General features: G+C 42.6%; 2 protein-coding genes across 4 annotated transcripts; both read left to right on the top strand.

Moving 5' to 3' along the window:
* The first annotated feature begins 3,093 nt into the window (after nt 1–3,093).
* On the top strand, nt 3,094–16,733 carry pdk2a (pyruvate dehydrogenase kinase 2a). 2 transcript variants are annotated; one of them, XM_070448282.1, is made up of 12 exons: nt 3,094–3,314; nt 7,149–7,290; nt 12,046–12,117; nt 12,205–12,389; nt 12,489–12,578; nt 12,732–12,809; nt 13,195–13,271; nt 13,354–13,452; nt 14,203–14,313; nt 14,553–14,666; nt 14,762–14,817; nt 14,975–15,063. In XM_070448282.1, exons 1-11 carry the CDS (start codon nt 3,197–3,199, stop codon nt 14,792–14,794), a joined length of 1,119 nt encoding a protein of 372 aa, XP_070304383.1. In that variant the 5' UTR covers nt 3,094–3,196; the 3' UTR covers nt 14,795–14,817; nt 14,975–15,063. The 2 variants fall into 2 exon arrangements, with proteins under 2 accessions (XP_070304383.1, XP_023863852.1); XM_024008084.2 differs by lacking the exon at nt 14,762–14,817 and having other exon boundaries at nt 14,975–16,733.
* A 4,640-nt stretch (nt 16,734–21,373) lies between these two features.
* Nucleotides 21,374–24,388, top strand: LOC111977772 (uncharacterized). 2 transcript variants are annotated; one of them, XM_024007381.2, is made up of 9 exons: nt 21,374–21,546; nt 21,671–21,708; nt 21,897–21,974; nt 22,192–22,257; nt 22,422–22,484; nt 22,588–22,627; nt 22,891–23,343; nt 23,572–23,664; nt 23,754–24,388. In XM_024007381.2, the coding sequence occupies exons 2-9, from the start codon at nt 21,694–21,696 to the stop codon at nt 24,161–24,163; spliced, it is 1,218 nt and encodes a 405-aa protein (XP_023863149.1). In that variant the 5' UTR covers nt 21,374–21,546; nt 21,671–21,693; the 3' UTR covers nt 24,164–24,388. The 2 variants fall into 2 exon arrangements, with proteins under 2 accessions (XP_023863149.1, XP_070304382.1); XM_070448281.1 differs by having other exon boundaries at nt 21,375–21,708.
* Nucleotides 24,389–24,463: the final 75 nt, after the last annotated feature.

Below are 24,463 nucleotides of genomic sequence, written 5' to 3'. Positions count from 1 at the left end.
ATGGGATCCTTGGGACATCCCTAACCATAACCTTTACCTAACCCTAACCTTCACTATTTTACATTAACTTCAATGGGGTAGGGACATCCGAAGGATCTTGGATTGCACGGACCCCCCAACAATGGCATTTCTATTCAAAACAGCGGGTTGTCAGTTGCCAGGGGCTTAGCTTGGAGGGACAATTTCCATGCCCAAGAGAGAGAAAGGACCATGGATGCAGACAGTACAGACAGGGTGGCTGATGGATAGCACTATACAGTAGGCTACTGAGCGGCTGACAAACCTTTACGTAAATAAATACAATGCCATTAAATAAGATTACAATTGATAACACAACACTCCGTGGCATTGTACCATGTCAAATAAAATGCTATTATCAACTGCTGTGAAGCTTTCTTTTTTGCTTCATGAAATTTGAAATTACAGATATTAATCAGTGTACTATGTGTGATCCATATACACACACCTAACAATTATTGTTCAAGGTTATTTGATGGGTCATTCCACGAATAGAGTGCCTTTCTGGTAGTGTACTTTATTTAACCTAATTTTAACATTCTGGCATAAAGAGAACATGTTCAACTTCATAACAAACATGTTTTCACATCTCAAGAGGTAAAATTCAGAAAAATTACTAAATCATCCTATATTAGCCATAGCTTCTCTTGTGACAGGGGGGATGGAAACGTGTTGTGTGCAACAGGGAGGGGCAATTGAATGCAAGCTTAACGAAAAATGTGTACTTGTATTTTAAAGAAATCTAGCCTATCTGGGGCAGTGGAGGCTGCTGAGGGGAGAACGGCTCATAATAATGGCCGGAACGGAGCAAATGGAATGGTAAACACCTGGAAACCATGTGTTTGATGTATTTGATACCATTCCACTGACTCTCCTCCAGTCATTACCACAAGCGCATTCTCCCCAATTAAGGTGCCACCAACCTACTGTGATCAAGGGCTGATGTGTTATGCCGAAATCGGATCCCAAGTTTACTACTTGGGAGATATCAGAATCAACCAATAGGAAGCTCTACGCAAATAACTTAAGTTCATTTTAACTCTGAGGTTCCTAGTTCTGACTAGAACTTGAATGCAGCAATACTCTTGAATATTTAAGGTCCAAAGCAGTTTTTATCTCAATATCAAATCATTTCTGGGTAACAATTAAGTACCTTACTGTGATTATTTTCAATTAAAATGGTCAAAAAGAAACAAAAACAGCTTGTTTTTTCTCAAGCAAGAATTGTGCTAGGACTATCTGTTATGAATTCCCTGCCGGAGACTCTTAGCATACCATCTCACAGTCCTCTCAGAGACACAAARACTAACTTTCTAACCTTTGCAGTAGGCAACCTTCCCGCACTGGAGCCTAGCAGGCTAGGTTAGGGGTCATAATGTCATAAACTGTCCTTTTACACCTAGGGCCCTGGTCACTGATTGGTTGACAGGGTAGTTGTTAGGGCGGTTGCTAGCGGGCCAGACATCTGCCCATCTGTCACTTTTCAGTCTCCTTCAAGCAGTCACAGAGAGAGCAGCAAGCGCATAACAAATGTAATTTTTATTTGTCATATGCTTCTTAAACAACAGGTGTAGACTAACAGTGAAATGCTTACTTAGGGGCCCTTCCCAACAATGCAGAGAGAAAAAAGAGATATAGAAAAAGAATAAAGAGGAATAAATACACAATGAGTAACGATAACTTTGCTTTATACTCAGGGTACCAGTACTGAGTTGATGTGCAGGGGTATGATGTAATCTCTGTCCTGCACAACTGGACGAATTCATATCTCTGGACATGTGGGATGGTGTGCGTGTATAAAGTTGTGTATTTGTGTATATTATGGCCAGTTGTTCAGCAGCATGTCAGCTTAAATTTCCATATAGTCCTTTATCATTTATTACTGCTTTATTCTGATATCTGTGCATTCTTGCCCTGGTGTATTCATTAGGTATGTGTACATTCATTGCTTCTGTTTTCTCCTGTTACAGAACCACTAGCTTTCCATGTCCATTTCATTCCTGTGTGTGTCAATAAAGTATCCTTGTGTGTAACTCTGAGGTTGCCTCATTCCCATCTTACCCAGGGAGGTGCTAGCGGATCACAGACCAGCAAACACAGAGAGCCAGGTCGCTCTCTTTCACTGTCTGGGAGTGGTCTGAGTWGGAGGGAGGGACGGACTGAAAATGAGCTGTTATGATGTCACCAGGCAGGACAAAATTCCATCCCACGAAAACAGGCAAAAATTTGAGGTGGTCTTTTCAAACGGCTCCATCACTAACTAAAAGGGCATTATGATAATTTTCACAATATTATTCCCACCTCAGTGTGGAAATGTTTTTCTGCACTGGGCCTTTAACTGTTCATGTTTTTACTGTTTACGTGTTTTATAGTGGTAGTGCATTGGGGTGCAATTATCATATGATGGCTGCAGCTTCTGTGGTCAACACATCGTAGAGATATAGTCCCACAGTGGCGGTGCCATAATACCCATGAAACCTAGCTGTCAAACAGGGAAATGGTTCCAATTGTTATTCCACCCTTAACTTTTTCCCATAGGGGATTTTTAGAAACAATTAAAATAAGGGCTGTGTTTCGTGTAGGTGCAYATATTGATAACAGTCACCTTGTCCTAGAGAGATTTACACGGTTATCAAAACGTCAGACCAGGGTAAGCCTACATGAAACACAGCCCTTATTTTAAGTGTTTCTAAAATCCCCTATGGGAAAAATTTATGGTGGAAAAAAGATTGGAACCATTTCACTGTTTGACCGCTAGGTTTTATGGGTATTATGACTCATACTGTGGTACTCTATTGGAAGCCTACTTATTCAGAGCATCTTGCAACTTTGGATGAAAGGACATTCTGCTCTCAAACTGTCCAGCAGTTCTATTTCCAGAGCCTGATATTACTAGAGCCTTCTATTTCAAAATAAGCCAATTTGTAAAATAAATTGAAAATAAACCTATTTGTAAGAAGCTAGAAGCTGTGAAAGGTTGTGGGTGCGTCAATTSTCTAGTCAGAAGCCCCTCCCCTCCTCCGACTTTTTATTGGATGGTAAATCAACCCCTTTGGTGTCCTATTGGCTGCAGGTTTTCACGGAGCCTGTTCTTTAGTGCAATCAACACTGGAACAGAAGGAGCACTTGTAGTAGCCCTATTTTTCTTTTCCAAAGCGATTTACTGAAAACACCAACGATGAAATTCGTGAGATTTATAATGAAAAATGCTACATTGGCCAATGTGCCTAAACATATAGAACATTTTGCAAAATTTTCGCCGTCACCACTCTCTATGAAACAATTTCTCGATTTTGGTGAGTAGCCCTTCAATGTTGTGCTACCATGTTGGACAACTGACAATTATTTAATGCAATATGTAACATTGAGCTGAGGCAATGCAATTAAATTGGAGTTTAATCGRGCTCTTGTTGTGGAGCGACATAGGCGGCTAGTGTGATTTATGACTTTGCACCACTTTGAATGGTCAGCTTCAGAGAGATTATTGTTTTGAATGACAGATACAAGACTATGCTTGTCTTGGCATGTACGCATTTGTTTCAGTTTACTCTACTGGGCGAAATTCCTGGATATTTTGGTCTGCCTTTCCTAGACTAGGCTACTTCATKGTGCTGAGTATTGCGTCAGCATTTGTAGCAAACTCCCATTTAACTGCTAGTCAGAAGRAATGTTCCCTCTAATTGTTTTCACCGCTGAGCAAATGTCACTTATGCTGAGCGCAAACTTGAACGTTGTGAAAAACTCAGGAACTTCCAGCGCGCGTTTACTGTGAACACCGAGTCTGTACCCGCTTTAAGTTAGGTTTAAGTGGCCAAGTAGGCTACTTCATCATAATGTGGGTCTACCATCAAAAACAATGGAGAAAATGCATCCCATAACATTAACATGGAAATGGCTGTTCTATCACACAGCCTACCGTAGCAGCCAATGTGTGTGGTGTTAAATGTGGGCCTACATTCCATGAGACTTGGGAGAAAAAAAATGCAGGGCTTGACATGAACCTGTTTATCCACTTGTCTTTCAGATAGAGCTGAAAATGTTTGATGCAAGTATACACTACTAAATAAAATGCATATTTATTCCCYTACCATTTATTAGAGAATCAGACATTATGCCATCCTGCCTATTGGCTACATAGCTTATTCAAGCCTGTCTCAAAATACAACACTGCTTCTTTAAGACAKAAACTGCACAGTTTGCAGCTCTCCCTTTGATCTCAGAACAAGCCCTTTTGCTCATGTTGTTAACACAGTCCAGTTCAAAGTGAATGGCACAGATCCATATTTGGCAATGGTCTATTTGCATATAGTCCTACTGCAGCTCTGATTGGTTATGCCGCACCGGGCTGAGTCGTGTGTCAATGCAATAGAATCCTACACKGATGCGTTCTGCCTACAACAAAATCTCTTGTATAGTTTTGTTTCGGGATGTTGCATTGAAAGTGGCTAATATTGAGTTGATTTGATCACAATTGCCACAGCAAAGGGAAATGATTATAGTGTTAAAAGGGAAAGCTGTAGAACAGTGGTCACCAACCTTTGAATCGATCACTTTTAGTCAAAATGCAAGCAGAGATCTACCGTTCAGATTTTGTTTGACTTAAATGTAAGGCTATACAACATTAACCAATTAAAAACKGTACTGTAYCAATGAGGTTTGTGCAGTAAGCTATAGGCCCAATACATTTTCACCACGTTGACTTTGCTTGAATTTCCCTGCCAATGCATTGATTGGGCCATTAATAAAACATTTCAACATTGAGGTAGTCTATATGATCACACCYGTAATAGATCCGTTGTTGTACTACTTGAGGCACAGGTGAGTGAGCATACATTTTTAATTGTTTGCTTTTTATTTAAKTGGGCTGATGTGCCTGCATCAGCTGGTCAGTCTCAGCTGAGGGAGAGCGCAGCAGACTGAGTGTCRGCTTCTCAACATCCCTCTGCTCTCCATTTCCTCCACTGACACTGACCAAAAAGGAACACCGTCTTCCAGCTGATGGCGAAACTCGAGTCGCGCCACATTACAGCTGCCTCATGCACAAATTCAGGTTGTTACTCTTATGAACAGAGAAATATTCCTTGATATTAAAAAGACCCAAGCCGCTAATAATAACAACAATGCAAGCCTATAGATACTTTCCTACTCATTCATTACTGCTGCACTGCTTGTTTGTTCCCTGAGTGGAAATAAGAGCCTGCATTTTATGGCTTATAGAAGTGTTGAATACAAATTGTTGACAGTGCTGAGTAAGAACTCAAAACAGCAGTTTGTTGACCGTCTCTGTCTAGTCATGGTTTAATGTTTTGAAATCTCACAGTAATAACATTGCTTTAGCTTTCTCGTGATCGACTGGTTGGGGACCACCACTTCTCTTCGTGGGCTGATATTTCTGCGCGTCAGTCCTGGGGGAACTGTGCGGTAGTCTCAGGGCTACAGCGTGCCCACACYCAGCTTAGAGGGAACTTTGGTCAGAAGTAAACTAATCAGAAGAATGCTTTTCTCTCCTCAACAGCACTTCCAACAATTATCTTTATGGATTCATAATTTGGCACAAAAACACTGACATTATTTCCTATTGTAGCCTACCTTATGTATAATTTCCCCTACTAGAAATGTATAGAAGTTATTTAGCCAGGCTGCACTCTTTTCTCTGGGAGACCTTGTATCCTACACACTGGGCTCCTGTCATTGAAGGCTAGTACGTCCCTAGCCCAACTGGCTAGCAGATGTTGCTATTATTCCTTTACGTCGTATTTGCCATCTGCCTCAGGAGGGATTACTGGGCCCCAAATCTGTCAGCGTTTGTCTTTTTTTTATTTGTATTTTTTTACAATCACCAAGCGAGGAGTTTTTGTATTGATGTCAGTGAGTGTCAAATTTGGTTAGGAAATAYTGGCTGCTTTGCTACAAAGAAGTGTTGTAATGCTTAGGTTGTTTGAGTGTACTGATAAGTAGGACACATGACCTCCCGGCAACTTTGAGGACACACTAAGTTGTGACCGCYTATCTGCCCTCATTGGCTAGACTGGTCCAATCTGATCTTGCCTCCCAACTGCCTTACATTTTGAGATGTTGTTTTTCATCGTTGGAGCGGCCACTTGAGTATCTGGTCAATATGATGGATATTCTGTGTCCAACTGGAGTCTATGCAGCCAGCTATACCCCCTTTTCTCTGCAATTTCGTGATATCCAATTACGATCTTGTCTCATCACTGCAACTCCCCAACGGGCTCGGGAGAGTCGAAGGTCGAGTCATACATCCGCCGAAACAAACCGCACTTAACACCCGCACGCGTAACACGGAAGCCAGCCGCACCAATGTGTCGGAGGAAACACTGTTCAACTGACAACAGAAGTCAGCCTGCAGGCGCCCGGCCTGCCTCAAGGAGTTCATGGATCTTCTATATCCGGGTTGCATCCGGTTTACACGGCCCAACTTCACATGTGCACAAGCACTCCGTGCGCACAGGGAGCAGTGACGAAGTCATCCAAAAACCTGGCAGACATTGGATAAATATAAAATGTGAGTTAAAAAAAAGGCTCAGCAACAATGTTTTGAATAATTCAATGGCTGTTTTGTGCACAAAGGTGATGACTAAAGTGTCTTATTAGGAATTTTCTAGTCTGACTTCTTTGTGGCAGTCTATGGAAATTGTCTTTCTGGGCRGGGTGTTAAACTGCAGTACCAAAGCAAGACTGTAGGAGAAGACRGCTGCAACCTGATTGTCTGTCTGAAGTTTTTTTTTCCAGTGGCTCGCCATTTAAGCRAGTACAACTTTTCCAGAGTTTACCGAATTCACTCCATATTCGGTGCGCTGCCATCTAGGATCAAGCAGTAATCTCGTGGTGAGAGCTACAGAGTATGGTGACAAGGGAGTGAGCTTCGGGAAATGTAAAAGCTGATTTTTACCATAGTTKACACATTTTAGCGACTGGTAAGGCATTCTGGYTTATAGGCAAGCCTTCGGTGACAGYAYYWMTWTKMKYKYKSAGYGSMSMMYWAWAMYMMTWTGTTTTAGGAATACAMGATGTATCCTTCAGCGACAGGAGCCCATTATGTACAGGTCTCCCAGAGCAAYGAAGCTAGYCCTGCCTGCCTCTACTTTATTATTATTATTTTTTCCCAGGTTCCACCAATGCATGCGAGAAGACATCATTTGTCTTTTTGAGACAAGAGCTACCTGTGCGACTATCTAACATCATGAAGGAGATCAATTTGCTACCTGACCGATTGCTTACAACCCCATCCGTGCAGATGGTGCAGAGCTGGTAAGGGTGATTATTCTGTAAGTGTAGTTAAGTTTGAGGGTGATACTGAATAGTTTGTTTAGATCAAGTTTTATATTGTTTCATTCACTTTTTTGAAAATGTAGTTCATATAAGCTATTTATGTTTTCCCCTCCTGAGTTTCTGCAGTGGGCTTTGCATCGGGAAAGACACTAATATAGGGAAAGCACTGCTGTTWAAAGAAAATAAAACTATTTCCATAGACTTAAGGCCTATATCTAAAAACCATGTTGGCCCATTCGTCGGCCTTTGTATTCAGATCACACATTTGCAAATATTGTTTGAAAATTCATATGACAAGAGGGTGACAACTTTAAGTTTACCAGAATTTTGTTATTACACTTTGTCATTTAGCAGAGGCTCTTATCCAGAGCGACTTAGTTAGGGCATTAATCTTATTAAGGGGGGGGTGTTCGGATGTTTTGGGGAAGATGGGCAGGGGCTCTGCTGTCCTAGCTTCAGTGGGAAGCTGGTTTCACCATTGGGGTGCCAGAGCTTGGACTGGGCTGAGCTGGCGCTGCTCTCCCGTTGGGGTGGGAGGGCCAAGAGACCTGAGGTGGCAGAACGGAGTGTTGGGGTGTAGGGTTTGAGCTTAGACTGAAGGTAGGGAGGGGCAGTTCCTCTTGCTGCTCCATAGGTAAGCACCATGGTCTCACATCCACTGTGAGTTTTGACTGGAAGTCAGTGGAGTGTGTGGAGGAGCATGGTGACCTAAGAGAACTTGGGAAGGTTGAAAACCAGGTGGGCTGCCGCGTWCTGGATAAGTTGCAGGGGTTTGATGYCACAAGCAGGGAGCRCAGCCAACAGTGAGTTGCAGTAGTCCAGGCGGGAGAGGACAAGTGCCTGGATTAGGACTGTGAGGTAGGGTTGTACTTTACGGATGTTGTAGAGCATGAACCTGCAGGAGCGGGTCACTGCTTTGATGTTTGCAGAGAATGACAGGGTGTTGTCCAGGGTCACGCCAAGGTTCTTTGCACTCTGGGATGGTGACTCGAGTTGTCAACCGTGATGGAGAMGTCTTTGAGCGGGCAGGCTTTCCCCGGGAGGAAGAGCAGTTCCATCTTYTCAAGGTTGAGCTTGAGGTGGTGGGCRGACATCCAAATTGAGTTCTGCCAGGCATGCAGAGATGTGTGTCGCCACATGGGTGTCAGAAGGCATAGCAATGATAGGCGATACCATGTGAGGATATGACGGAGCCGAGTGACTTGGTGTATAGAAAGAGGAGAGGTTCTAGAACCAAGCCCTGGGGGACACCAGTAGTGAGAGTATGTGGTGCAGACACAGATCCTCTCCACGTCACCTGGTAGGAGCGGCCTGCCAGGTAGGATGCAAGCCAAGAGTGTGCAGAGCCTGAGACGCCCAGCCCTGAGAGGGTGGAGAGGAGGATCTGATGGTTCACGGTGTCGAAGGCAGCGGATAGATCTAGGAGGATGAGAACAGTCAGCTTTGGCAGTGCGGCGAGCCTCCGTGACACAYAGCAGTCTCGTTTGAGTGACCCGTCTTGAAGCCTGACTGGTTAGGGTCAAGAAGATRGTTCTGAGAGTTGAGGGGATGGGCTCGAGCGGGCAGGTTGTCAGGCGGCCAGACCTCACTAGTAACAGGATGTCATCTGGACAGAGAGGGGAGAAAGAGGTCAAGGCGTGTGGTAGTTCTGTGTGAGTGAGACCAGTGGACTCAATGTGAATTTTTCAAAGTGGTAGACAGTCGTCCGGAGGGGGAAGGGTTGGAGGACTGAGGTGAAGGTGGAAAAGAGTTTCCTAGGGTTAGAGGCAGCTACTTGGCTTTCAGAGGAAGAGAAGCTGGAGAGGACAGAGTGAAAGGATAATAGGACCTCTGGAAGTTTAGTTTTCCTCCATTTTCGCTCAGCTGCCTGCAGCCATGTTCTGTAAGCTCGCAATGAGTCACTCAGCCACCGCGCATGAGGGGAGGGGCGGGAGGAAAGGCGAATAAACTCTTAAAGACCTAGTAATATTTTACATCAATAAAATATTAATCGTCACCTAATAAGGTGTCTCGTCTGAAAGTTGTAAATTCTTGGTTATCTCCACGAACCCTGGCTAACAAGTTGAATCAGCAATACAAAATTGGGTTTATTTATTTACTAAATACCTAACTAATCACACAGAATTACATATTCACAGAATGAACCATACATTGATTACAAATGACGTCATAAAGGAAAACGTCCCTAGCGGATGGAGCAGATATGACAGCTGGTTACACAAAGGAAAGGGGGTTGGGTTTGAGTACAAGAGCGGGAAGACTGAGGAACAAAGGGAGAAGCTGTGCTATCGTAAATACAGTWTCCTATGCATTCTAAATTACCGCCCATTTGGAAAAGGAAAATGCAATAAATATTTACTCTGAGCTGCGCTTCAATAGGTTGGTGGTAGATGGAAGGCCGTGTTGCCCAACAGTCGTTTGTCCTTTGAAGAGTGTCTCTGGTGGTGAACGGGATACTCTCTGTCCTCTCCTAGCCCACGTTTACAGCGGCCGCTGCTAACTCAACGGCTAGGAGGTATCACTTCTGTAGTGAATAAGAGTTCAAAGTTCATACCATTCGCAACCAAAGCTCACGCTGAGGTTAGCTTAGTTCTGTAGTTGACATGTTAGGACGACGGTCAATACGTTGAAAAGGACTATCGTCCTCGGAACAGAAGGTTACATTTTCGTCAAGGGCTTATATAGTGGAGGGAGAGAAGGGTGTGTTTCATAGTTTATAACCCATGTCTCTTCAGAGGCGGGCCACTGTAGAGCAGAGCTCTAATCTTATGAAAACCCAATTCTCTCATTTGGAAGCTAAAATTACATTTAATCTTTTCACATAGTTTCATTTAAATTGCATTTAAATTGCACAACAATTCCATGTGAATCTGATAACTATAATGTGTAGACTTTCCCAGATCCAGTTTGTCGTACTGTCATCAGTCATAATGTCTCAGATGACAACTGAACTGACATCATATTCATTAAGTACCAACGCATATTTTCAACTGGTTCTATTACCGAAATATGTTTCCTTTCCCTCCACTTGTTTGATGTTCCCAGACTCTCTATGTTTAACAAAGGCTATTGTAGAGTCAGAGAGAGGGATGGGAGAAAGGTATTTATGGGGATGGGGGGGGGGTCATAAGCCTTTACCCACAGGCCAAAGTCATGACAGAGTCAAGCTCAAACTCTAAGGACACATGGTGGGCAATGGATGACAATGCTAAGCTTGAGTGGACAAGTGAGTGACAGCATGGAATTAAAATGAGATGGACAGGTGAGCGAGAGAAGAGAATCTCCACTTAAGAGAAATAAGTGGACCTGTGCCACCACTGCGACGACCAGATGCTCTCAGAGAGAACAGTCAGATGAATAAAGAGCAGCTGGAGTAGCAGTGTTCTCTGGGGTGATCCASGTCTCCGTCTYGGCCAAAAAATTCAAGGGACTGAAGGTCAGCATAGGCTGAGTTGAYCTKWGRGTTCTTGACCGCAGATCGGCAGTTCCAAACACTGCCAGAGACCCTGAATTCCAAATGGGTTGTGCGATCAGGGTACACTAAATTACAAGGGTTGCAGCCAAGGAGTGGGGACTGGAGTGTCTATAAAGCCTACAGGGAGCGGTGCAAACGGGTATAGAAAACACACATAGTTGCCAAAGCTACAAAAGAGCAACATTTGAATCTGTAAATAACTAGGTAAGATACTCAAGTGAGTGGTGTGGASCCTTCCTCTCTTTCATTCCTCGAACTCAGTAAAACAGTTTTTGTTTCGGCAACGGTCTGAGTTTTGCGACAAACCTGAGAAACCAGGGGATTGCTTAGCAGAGGTGGAGAGCACGCCTCCCTGTACTAATTGCTGATTGCCTAGTAGAGGTGAAACCACTCCCCCCTCCAATACAGCCACTGATTACCTTGATCCTGGTTGAAGTGTCAACAACTATCTGCAAATGATGCAGTTCACACTCCAAGTAGGCCACTGGGAAGACAGGCAGCACTTAAAGTAGATGGCCCCAGCTAGCAAAAAGACAGTACTATATCACAACAGATGAAGGCAAAAGAAAGTATACTTATCACTTCTGGTTATATCAGGAGTCCTCTAGCTATAGAATGAACATTTTTCAAGGATTTTATGTAATCTATCACAAGACATCACGTGGCTCTTTTGGGTACTTCAGATTATCCTTGGCCCTGTTAAATATTTACATAAGGTTTTTAAATAAGAAATAGAATGACAAAGCGGATGTAAAACATTATCCTAAATATAAGCTATCAATGTATTGAATACCATTTGGTGTTTTAATATGAGGGTTTCAGCATGAAATATCCTTTAATTTATTTTACTATGTCAATATGCATATGTTAATGTTTTGACGTCAAACTGGTGGCAGTTGTGAAAAAAGTCAGTAGTTGGAAGAGTTGCCGAGTTAATTGAAAATGRCATTGTTGATTAGATGCTTTCTTATCTAGGCTATTTTCTCTTGAACCATATGGTCTGTCTACTAGAAACTCATGGATGATATGGACACTGATGAATGAATACTATATATGAATACATTTTTTAAAAGTTCTTCACGTATAAATGACCAAAATGAAAATAGATTGCCATTGGTTTTCTGTTAATTAATGAAGATTCTGTGAACTTTGGTAAATTACCGGTAGCTTTGCAACCCTAGTTATAAGTTGTATTGCTGCAGTTAAACATATACACCACACTACTCAGGAATAACGCAAACTGAAAAATGTGTTTTCAGGTATGTCCAGAGCTTGATGGAAATCCTGGAGTTCTTGGACAAGACTCCTGACAACCACAGTGTCCTGGATGAGTAAGTCCTCAATCACCTTTGACAGCCAGGTAGGCCCTCTCAATCTATCTCATGCTGTTTGTCTTACAGTCGCCTTTTATCCACTAGGTTTGTGGACACCCTGGTGAATATCAGAAACAGGCACAATGACGTAGTGCCCACCATGGCACAGGGCGTCATTGAGTACAAGTCGGTGTTCGGCCAGGACCCAGTGACCAACCAGAACATTCAGTACTTCCTGGACCGTTTCTACATGAGCCGTATATCTATCCGCATGCTTATCAACCAGCACAGTGAGTACAGATGTCAGTCCACTAAGTTATCCATTCTTTTATAGACAATTGTCGGCCATTTTGAAACTGACTCATTTCCACTCATTGGACTCTCTGTAGCTCTTGTCTTTGATGGAGCAACGAATCCACTTCACCCCAACACAATAGGGAGCATCGACCCTCACTGTGATGTCTCAGAGGTGGTCAGAGGTAGAAAATAATAATTAATGGCTCTTTAATGTGGTTTTGAGCTGTCATAGATTATATAGACTTGTAATATCCTATGGGTGAACCAAACAGAGCAAATTTCTCTTGTACCCAAACACCCTTATTGTGTCATTTCATGGTGTTGTATTTTTCCAGATGCTTACCAGAGTGCCAAGTTGGTGTGTGATCAGTACTATCTGAGCTCGCCAGACCTGATGCTGCAAGAAATGAATGGTAAGAACCAAACCAAGAGTAACTAATCATCTATTCCACTGATATCACCTATGACGCATGCATGTAGATGACCATTTTATGCTCATTTGGGAATCTTGGATGAAATTGTCTGAGCGCCACCGCTGTGTGTACCAASAATCTCTGCCGTCTGGACCTGAGGGCCAAGTAATTATTCCAGCGAGGCAAAAGTAATGGATAAGTGGCGATGGCTGGCTGGCTGCCTCGAACAATATTGACACTGTGACTAAACTCCCCTCTCTTCCCAGAATAATCAAAATGGATGTCAACAGAATCTGTCAATGACGCTTTACATCCTAATGGCTTTTGTATTTTAATTATACTGCAGATGTTGTTTTATTCATTTATTCTCTTTTGCTTTACCCAGTCAACAACCGGAAACAACCTATAAGCATTGTCTATGTGCCCTCCCATCTCTACCACATGTTGTTTGAGCTTTTCAAGGTATGGTAGAACCTGCATTAAAAATGTATTCTTAGATCGAAGATGTTAGTCACTTGTGAATCTTATGTTGTCCATTTTCCAGAATGCTATGAGGGCCACAATTGAGAACCATGAATCCAGCAACAGGCTACCACCCATTCAAGTCATGGTGGCRATTGGAGGAGAGGACCTGTCAATTAAGGTACAGTATGTTAGTGAATTGTATTGCTATGTTTAAAAACATTACAATTGCCACTATTCCCAATTAATACCATTGTCAAACTCACAAGTGCTAATGATAAACTGTGGCATAATGAATTGACTATCTTTTCATTTTATTTGTCTCCACCCCTCCCCCCCAAAATCCTTATTTAAAGCTGTTATGTAAGATTTTGACCCTTATTAATTCTGTTTAATGTTAAACCAAGCTGCTAATCCCAGATTAGATTAACAGGATTGGGTCTACATTGACTTCCATACTAAGAGCCCATTAACCTTGTCCTGCAGTAACTTGATCTCAGTACTGCTTGTTCTTTTGGTGAGCTGACCGGTGCACATGGGGAGTATTCATTACTCTGATTCTGTGGCAAAATGTTTCTTAAATGGGGAAGGACCTACCTGAATTTGTTCAATAGAAACTCAATTTGCTCTGTTTGCTTCCGTTTGGTTCTTAAATGTTTTCCGTAAGGAATATGCTCCTTGCAGTGAACTAAAACACAACAGAGGGAACTGAGTGGCCTTGTTGTGCAGTTACCTTGACGATATGCAGAATAMATGCCTTGGTTCGGCCTATCGTAAGGCAGGCTGTTGAATTCAAGCCAATGGCACGAGGGGCACCCTTCTTTCTGGCAGCATCTCCACCTTTTTTATGACTGGCCATTCCTCTAATGCCTGACTTTATTTATTTTTCTCTCTCCCCTACTTCTCTCCTTCACTCTCTGGCGATGCGTAGGTGAGTGACAGGGGTGGCGGAGTCCCTTTCAGGAAGATTGAGAATCTTTTCAGCTACATGTACTCTACGGCCCCCACACCAGAGAGGGGTGAGCACTCGCAGACCCCATTGGTGAGTGCCTCTGCTCTATTCTTTCACGGACCAGGTTCGTATTCAGGAGGGTGCAACGTACTGAACATTGCCGGTAGAAATGCTGTGAAGTAGAGCTGACATGATTCCTTACTCTACATGTCAGAGAGGCATGCATGTCTGTTCTACACAATACATTTCTATCCGAACTTTCCAAAACACCCATGTTTATCAGACTATTGAAGCAGCCATGGTTTAGAGCCGTGTCGTCTCCTCTCCAGGCTGGCTTTGGCTACGGCCTGCCCATCTCCCGGCTCTACGCTCAGTACTTCCAGGGAGACCTGCAGCTCTACTCTATGGAGGGTTACGGCACTGACGCTGTCATCCACATGAAGGTAAGCTACATACTGAGACAATGGGACTCGTGTAATTGTCATMTAACTCGTCTGACTATGGATTCATTCGAATTTTGTATTTTCTTTTCATTTAGCAGACTCTCTTATCCAGAGCTACTTACAATTAGTGCATTCGTGTTAAGATAGCTAGGTGAGACAACACATCACAATCGTATCAATTACTTTTTTCCCTCGACAAAGTATTTATCAGCAAAGGCCGTGCTAGTGGGGAGAAGAGAAGTGATATTTCTTTCTTTTGGGGGGATGCTTTGAACACAAAATACAACTCGATCTCCTTCCCTCCACAGGCCTTGTCCACAGACTCTGTGGAGAGGCTCCCGGTGTACAACAAGACAGCTCTGCGGAATTACAAGGTTAGCCAGGAGGCAGACGACTGGTGTGTGCCCAGCAGAGAACCCCTGGACCTGACCATTTACAGGGTAGCCAAATGAGGATAATGTCGACGCTACCCTGGTTAGATTGAGGCTCTYTATGCCAACCCCCGCCCCCAACAGCCAAGGCAGACAGCCACCTAACCCCACCCACATATGACTGGATGTTGTTTTCCATCCTGGTTTTGGCATTGGCATGTTTTCTTGTTGTCCTCACAGTGATGCCCTTCATGGTTTTCTTTTAGCTTAGATTGGGGATTTATGGAAGTATGGGGGGAGGGGGTTTGTGTAATTGTACTCAAAAACATATAATCTTTGTTCACCTCCATGAGGGTTTTTATGGGAGTGCCAGATGTTGATGATGATTTAAAAAAATAGTCACACTAATTATTCTCCCAAACATTTAATGGGCATACAAACACAGTTGCTTTACCCATGAAATGTTTGGGAGCATAAGAATGTGTGGCTTTCTTTTTCTAGTTTACTCTCCGTTAACATGGTTAACTTCTATAAAAACATTTCTGGGTGTGCGTCAGCTTATGCCTTTTACTATCGCTCGATGTTGATAAAATACACATGGGAGGGTGTGCAGGGTAGTGAGGTCCCAATGTCATACTTCCTTTTGGGGGGAGAGATGTGGCAGGGTGGGTCTGAAGACCCAGATACTGTGCCCAGTATGTTATTGAGATGGTGTAGCGTGGGCGAGTGAGAATATGTAACACCAGGGTAGCGTTCAGTATGTTATGGAACGTTCAGGTAGAAACGTTGTGTAGAACAGCCAAGCCTTTCTATCATGTCGACTAGGGAATCTCTATACATAACATTTTCTATCTGCAACATTCAGAATGTTGCGTCCTTCTGAACCGGACCCAGGTTGAAAAGACAATCCAATGTGTTGGTTCTCCTCTCTGAGAGGATCTTTATGTACTGTAAACGGAAATGAGATGTTGAGGTGTGGTAGAAGTCCTTAGATGAACCAGTACTGTAGAATAACTGAATGTCCTGGCGGGCATTAGACCTCCCTCGCTCTAATTCGCTGAKGGTCAGAAAATGCCACCTTAGCCTTAACTGCGTCAGTCAAGTTTTCTTTACTTGAAACATGTACATTATTAACAATGTAGTATTCAATCTATGAGAAGGCTGCTAATGACTTACTAGTGCCATTGCATGGAGTCCCTTTATTTGATTCTAAAATAATATTACGTACTGTTCTACCATGTGTTTTGACGCCTTCATGAGTATTGGTCCTGATGTCTATATATTGATATCATTTCAAGTACATTTTCTCTTGCCAGTTCAATGGACAGGATTCAACTAACAAAAATGAGTTGGTCTGTTCAGTGTTGTGACTTTCTGTATTCKTGTGAACTCGAGCTGTAGAGCAATACATTGTGGATTTTTAACCCAAGTTCATTTGAAGTAAGACTGATGTACTTTGTGATAGGAAGCCAGTGTTCATCTTTTACGCACCGGRGTTCTATTGCCTGTGGCGAAGTTCATCAGAAGCTAGTTAAAACACGTCCCAAAGTACATGGTTCTTATTGTCTGTGACCCTTAAGGCTAGGCCAGTCACATAGGAGTATTTGATGCTGTGTATGTGATGGGAAGATGCTCCCAGCCTGTCCGCTTTTATCAATTCCCTTTTATTTTGTAATAAACTCTATACATTTCTTCAGTTATTTTAAGTGTTTTTTTTTTTTTATTAAAATATTTTCCTCATTGACATTTTTGTAAATATGTAGTATTATTAAACCTATTTCAATGAGAAATGCTAGTTTTAATACTTCTGTAATGTAGTGCTGGTGACTGGGGCTTGAAGATAACYACAATATGACCCTGTACAGAAACAACCCCTAGCCACCAATCTCCAGGCATTTCATATAGACCTGAAATAATTGTTTCCACTTAGCCCTCTGAAGGGGTATGAATCATTTGTGCTATATGGTTTATTTAATCTATGTGTAAGGAGTCATGGTTAGTGGCTGTTTCTTGTCCGGGCCCAGATAATCAGTGRGACATGTTTCTAGGCAGAAACCATTGTGTCTTGCCATTGGCTGGAACCAGCTCCATGACCTTTCAAGTTCAGTAACTCTACCTTGCCCTCATCACAGTATACATGTCCCTAGACATCTAGAATGTCACCCTGCATGTGCTTCTGTCAGTACCCTGACTCTCTTCTTTGACCTATTCCATCAGATAGCCTATTTAGAACAGCAATGTTATTTTCCACGATGACTTGGAGTTTAGTTTAAATAGAAGTGATTGACCCAGGTTGTAGTTAACCCAATGCCAAGTGTGGGAGAGCTGGCCTRTACAGGCAGCCCATAGTAAACAAAAAGCTCTCTCTGGAACAGCCATGGCTACTGTTAGTCCTTACACGGGACACTATCTTTAATAATGCAGCATCCTATGTGTAGCATGATCCTCAAAGTTTTTCATTTMACCTTACTGTAGCATAATGATTTACCTGACAACAGCTAGGCAGCCTTGACGTCAGAGCTGCAGGGATTTTTTGCAGGGACACCCTCGTCTTTGACTGAATGGAATCGAGGGTGGCCTAGTCAAGGAAAGTTTTACAGTTAGTCTCATGCTCATTTCTTGAAATTCTACACATTTTGCTGTGACTTATGCCATGTTAAAATTATACAATGAGGGCCCCTGAAGGTRAGGGCCCCTGGGCACATGCCCTTCATGCCCGGTCGGTAATTCGGCCATGATTACAAGTTTAGATAGCTGGCTAATATATAATTTGTTTTGTGAGTGACTGTCATCAAATTTTATTAGTCACATACACATGGTTAGCAGATGTTATTGTGAGTGTAGCGAAATGCTTGTGCTTCTAGTTCCGACAGTGCAGTAATATCTAACAATTCCATAACAGATACCTAATACACACATCTAAGGAATGGAATAAGAATATATAAATACATGACTCAGCATTGACAGAGTGGCATAGGCTAAGATGCAATATATAGTATAGAAGACATATGAATAGAGTAATGCAATATATGTAAACATTAAAGTGACTAGTGTTCCATTTATTAAAGTGGCCAGTGATTTCAAGTCTGTATGTAGGCAGCAGCCTCTGTGCTGTTGATGGCTGTTTAACAGTCTGATGGCCGTGCGATAGAAGCTGTTTTTCAGTCTCTCGGTTCCAGCTWTGATGCACCTGTACTGACCTCACCTTCTGGATGGTAGCGGGGTAAACAGGCAGTGGCTCGGGTGGTTGTTGTCCTTGATCTTTTTGGCCTTCCTGTGACATTGGGTGCTGTAGGTGTCCTGGAGGGCAGGCAGTTTGTCGCCGGTGAAGCGTTGTGCAGACCCCACCACTCTCTGGAGAGCTGTGCTGTTGCCGTACCAAACGGGGATACAGCCCGACAGGATGCTATCAACTGTGCATCTGTAAAAGTTTGTGTATGTTTTAGGTGACAAGCCAAATTTCTTCAGCCTCCTGAGGTTAAAGAGGCGCTGTTGCGCCTTCACCACACTGTTAGTTTGTCCGTGATGTGTACGCCGAGGAACTTAAAACTTACTACCCTCTCCACTACTGTCCCGTCGATGTGGATAAGGGGTTGCTCCCTCTGCTGTTTCCTGAAGTCCACGATCATCTCCTTTTGTTGACGTTGAGTGAGAGGTTGTTTTCCTCACACCACACTCCAAGAGCTTTATGATGAGCTTGGAGGATACTATGGTGTTGAATGCTGAGCTGTAGTCAGTAAACAGTATTCTTACATAGCTATTCCTCTTGTCCAGATGGGATAGGGCAGTGTGCAGTGTGATGGTGATTGCATCATCTGTGGATCTATTGGGGCMGTAAGGAAATTGAAGTGGGTCTAGGGTGACAGGTAAGGTGGAGGTGATATGATCCTTGACTAGTCTCTCAAAGCACTTCATGATGACAGAAGTGAGTGCTACGTGGCGATAGTCATTTAGTTCAGTTACCTTTGCCTTCTTGGGTACAGGAACAATGGTGGTCATCTTGAACAGACTGGGATAGGGWGAGATTGAATATGTCCGTAAACACACCAGCCAGCTGGTCTGGGCATGCTCTGAGGACGCGGGTAGGGATGCCGTCTGGGCGGGCAGCCTTGCGAGGGTTAACACGTTTAAATGTCATACTCGCGTCGGCCACGGAGAAGGAGAACCCACAATCTTTGGTAGTGGGCCGCGTCGGTGGCACTGTGTTTTTCATATTCATAAGAATAGGTGATTAGAATTAGAYCCATGAGATTAAAGTGGGATAGAGTCTTTTGTTCAATGCCCTAGGCCTAGTCTAAGAGTCTGGCAAGCCAGACCACCTGTGCCCTGGCTAAAGACGTCTGACGTGCATCCTAACAAAGAATAGGCAGTCTTGTTTATGACTGGGGGCATCCAACACAGACTAGTGACAGACGTCTGCTGTCAAGGACACACTTGCTGCAACATACTGTGCCTAGCTAGCATTCTTTGTGAGAGAACACTTGTTGTCATCCACCTGACAACAACGTTGTGTGGGACAACTGAAAATTGAAAGAACTCTTCAATAGCACTAGTCTAAAAAGTGATGTTCAACTGCAGACTCAATGTGTTATTTCTATCAATTTATTATGTTTGTTTTTAGCTATGCCAGTTAATTCATCTTATCAGTGGCATAAAACAGTAAGATACTAAAGGAGGATGCATATTTGATATGTACAGTATAGCTGTATTGCTACGACCCCTATTGGGGTATCTTTGATACTGCAGTGTTGGCACAGCCCTAAATAGGCAGGGTTTATGACTTTGTGTCTGTGGTAAAAAGTGACGACCGGCCCCAAGGGGCCAGGGTTCCGGTCTAGAAGGACGGTTTGGACTGCTCCTACAGTCTTGCTTTAGTACTGCAGTTCAATTGAAGCCGGGCCCATAAAGCCAATTTCCATAGAAAGCCGCATAGAGAAGTCAGATTTGAAAATTCCTAATAAGACACTTTAGTCATCATCTTTGTGTACAAAACATCCTTTGAATTATTAAAATAACTGTCGATGAGGCCTATTGTTTTCCCATCACTAACAGCCGAAGATATTAACATTTTATATTCATCCAATGTTTACCATGTTTTTGGACAACGTGATGAAGTTATCGCTGCTTGCGCTGCTCCCTGTGTGCACTGAGTGTGAAGTTGGGCCGTCTAAACCGAATGCAACCTGGATATAGACGGTCCATCGATCGCATGAGTAGATCATGTTGAAATCAACGGTCGGACATCTTGGACGTAGTCTCCAGTTCTTTATTCCTCAGTGGCTGGGTCCCGTGTGGCTCGGTTGGTAGAGCATGGCACTTGCAATGCCAGGGTGGTGGGTTCTATTCCCTAGGGAGACCAGAACAAACAAGTAGGAAAATGTATGCACTCACTACTGTAAGTCGCTCTGGATAAGAGCATCTGCAAAATAAATTACATTTAAAATGTAAAAATGCCTGCACCTCTCAGTCTAGAATAGGACCTATTTTCTCAGTTATTACAGTGCTGAGTGCATTGCTGACATTTACGCATGTAAAAACTGGACATTTTCAATACAGAGGAAACGTGAAGTAGTACTACGTATTCAACATTTTCACACGTTAATCCAATCAATGTTTCAAGTATCATTGTTTTTCAATTCTAGGTTTAGCCCACAAATGATTGAATGGAAAATGCAGGTAGTGTTTTTAGATTCATACTGCAGCCTATGTCACCGCTCTTAGTTTTGCTGATGCTGAAAAAACATTATGCACACCCATGGCTCCAACCAATCATATCTTGCATGTGGTTTTCCCATGCATTGCCCCATTAGCTGCTTACACAAGCAACATGCCTCAAAACCTAAATCAAACAGAAAACTACTTGACAGGGAACCTTTTCATTTGAAGAGCCATTTCTGATTTTACCTTTCAGATCGGTGTATCGGGTTCATTTTATTTAATGGACAGCATATTCTTGGCTATATTGATCTATTATATTGATCTACCACTTAGTATCTGTTTTGTTCTGATTCCATTTTGAATCAGCCCCATTAGAATAAGTTTAAACTGTCCTGGTTGTCTGATATAATCAACACTGAAAGTTTCTTGCCCAATTCACCCCTGATTTTGTACCCCGATGAGGACCCGTTTTGACCCATGAAAAGTCCAAATGCAGTTCATGAATATGTATAGCCAACAACTTTTTCCCTGGGCCATTGTTGACCACACTGCATCCAAAACTGCTGATAGTAAGATCATTTCATGTACACGTCTGCATCTTGTCRGTGAAAAGTAACACCTAAACTTACTGAGTGGGTAAAATGCTGTTTAACTGAAGTCCTTAACTTCTCTTTTTTTGTTGTGACATTAGTCCATGTACATGGGTATATAAGTCCATCTGCGGACGGATTTTCAAGATGCTGACCTAACAGGGGGGGACACGTTTTTAAATTTCAATTGCTTTGTAGGGTTATATTATTTAAAGACAAATATCAGTTCCTGTACTGTTGGTACCATTTCAAATCCTTTAGGTGCATTACATGAATCATTTGCTTCATGATGCTGATATGTTCTGATATGTGCTGATTCAACACATTTGACAGAGGGATTTGACAGCCCTTATAGTTTCCCTAACTTTGGTATTCTAATCTACAGGGTCCCTCATCATTGACTTTGAGATGCAGTGTTTCCAGGTAAGAATATTTAYCCAGCATAATTTAAAACGAAATACCTTATATCTGATCACGCTCCTCTTCTAATTAATATGTGATTACCAGAACATTCATTTGGGAATAGCACAATATCTAAAAATTATCTTAGAAATGTATAATAATTGAAATAGTACTATCTTATATAATTGATTTGTCACTGTTATCCACAGATGATTGCGTTAGCTGTGGCTGTGTTCTTTGCTATGCTATCATCCTACACAGTGGGCTCGGTAGGGAATGCCAGTTCTGTGAGTATCAACTACTCAGAGTGATGTTCAAAAGCAGAGCAGATGGAGATTTGGAATATAGAAATCATACATTATGTATTAAATACGTTCTTCCCAATGTTGTTTACATCAGATGGAAGTTCCAAACCCTGCCTAATAATGAGATTGGCACACTGCTATAAGACTTCCAAAGGTTTGCCGAATGAATAACATTTTTTTTTTTATCTTAATTTTCCAGGTTGGGTTTAAGATTTGGAAGTTTGAGGATCAACCTTTGGTGATGCAACTTGCTGCTGTCTACAAGGTAATGCAATTTTTTAAACTTAAATTACATGTTTTAGAATTTTTTTCTATGATGTAGWCTAAGAATCAATCTTTGCTTGCCCCTAACAATAATGCTGCGTAACAAGATTCATTATTTATTCATTGGTTATTGTCATATATAAAAAATAAAAAACATCTATTCAGGAAATGGAACACTTCAAATGTGAACAAACAAATATCAAGCAACAGCTGGAGGCCCTGAATCAGGTAAGGGATTTTCCACTTAATTAAGATCTATCTTTTGTGATATGATTTTGTGCTTCTTTAAACAGGCAGATTAGACTTTTTGTTTCTGTTTCTTCTTCCACAGATGCTGACAAGCCCTAAGAATGAGACTACAACAGAAATAGGTCAGTGAATGAAATTATATGATTATTAGTCCTTTACACACAATTAAATTTCTATAACTTTTTTATGAAGATAATTTGTGCAGCTTGTTATGTAGTATACCTGTCTGACATTTACTGCAGTAGATTTCATTATTGTTGATAAGTAAAATTTGATCATCATTATAATGCTTGACAAGATATCCATATGACTAGCTTTAGTGTGAGCATAACTGGTCTATTGTTCCTTTCCTGTCTGGTCTCTGTCTATGTGATATCTCTGGTAGGCAGCACTTCTCTTGTTTACCCCCCAAACCATGGAGAGGAGGACATTGTGCGGTCATCAGAGGAAGAAGACTCCATGCGACCCTTCGATCCCTGCTTCCGCTACACCGTCCTGGACCAGCCCTGGAGGGCCACTAACACCAGCATCAAGAACAAGATGTGTGACCGCAACGTCAAGTGGCGAGGCTGGTACCGCCTGTTCTACAAGGGCAACAGTCTGCAGATGCCCGAGAGGTGTGTGCCCATGAACAAGTGTGGCACCCACGCCCCCCTGTGGCTGGCCGGGCCTCACCCGAAGAGGAGGGAAGGGATCGTCACCCGCAAGGTCTGCGGCCACTGGAACAAGAACTGCTGCGCTTTCAAGTCCACACCCATCAAAGTGAAGAAGTGCCAGGGCAATTATTACGTCTATAAGTTAACCAAACCGGCGACATGTCACCTGGCCTACTGTGCAGGTAAGATTGGTCTTTGTGAGCCAGTTTCCCAGACACAGACTAAGTGTAGTCCTAGACTAAAAGCATTTTCAATCGAGATTCTCCATTAAAAACGCCTTTTAGGGCAGGACTAGGCTATAATTTGTGTCTGGGAAACGGACACAATATGTATAGCTAGAACTCCCATTGTGGTAGTTTATGAGTGTTTTACAATTTGAACATGTGACACTTCCCCCCCCCCCCTGTCAGATATCAACACCATTGTGTGTGGAAAGTGCAGGAAAAGCGAGACCTGTGTAAGTCGAGACAATATAAACTGGAGGTGTAAGAAGAAGCCAAGACGTGAGTAGTCATAAAACATTTTGAATTAACACAATCAAAATACATTTCCAAATGTCCATGCTGATCTCTGGTCATTTCCTCTCCTCCAGCCCTGAAGAGAAAAGTCCACTTCTTTGCCTCCTATCCCGGGCCCATCTCAGGCAAGGTGATCCGCATCAAGTACAGGACTGTCCTTGTGAACGTTGGGCGAGCCTTCAACCGGAGGACCGGGGTGTTCCAGGCTCCTGTCAAAGGAGTCTACCAGTTCTTCTTCTCCACACAGAGTGGGAAACATGGTGTCAAGACAGACCTATGGTTGGTGATCAATGGTTACTGGGTGGCTGTCTCTCACACCAAAATCAGTAGTCCCTCCACTGTGGGTAATCTGTCCACTTATATGACCTTTCTGCGCAGAGGGTCCCTGGTGTATGTGACCCAAGACTGTGGTAGCTCTTGGGCCACTGATTCATCCAATACCATCACATTTGGTGGGTCACTGCTTGTTCAGTCGAAGAGGTAGACTAAAGCCAATATGTGTCTGTTTTCATTTAGTATATGATTCTTATTTACAGATTTAATGGTGTTTCTGTCAAAACAGCGTTGCAGTTGAAAACACTTCTTCTAACATTGAATTATTTATTTTGGTCATTTAGCATAGTCTACACTCTTGTCCAGAGCAACTTACAGTCAGATGCATGGACWTCAATCATTTGGCTTAAAATAAATACTGTATGTTGCTTCTGTAGTAAGTGAAAGTTTGCTTTAATTCAAAATGAAAACAATTTAGATTCTCAAGAGTTGAAATTAGGCAGTCTTAATG

Source organism: Salvelinus sp. IW2-2015, linkage group LG18, assembly GCF_002910315.2.
Source record: "Salvelinus sp. IW2-2015 linkage group LG18, ASM291031v2, whole genome shotgun sequence".
Lineage (NCBI taxonomy): Eukaryota > Metazoa > Chordata > Actinopteri > Salmoniformes > Salmonidae > Salvelinus > Salvelinus sp. IW2-2015.
The sequence above is the reverse complement of the archived record's forward strand: the minus strand, read 5'-3'. Positions and strand labels throughout refer to the sequence as shown.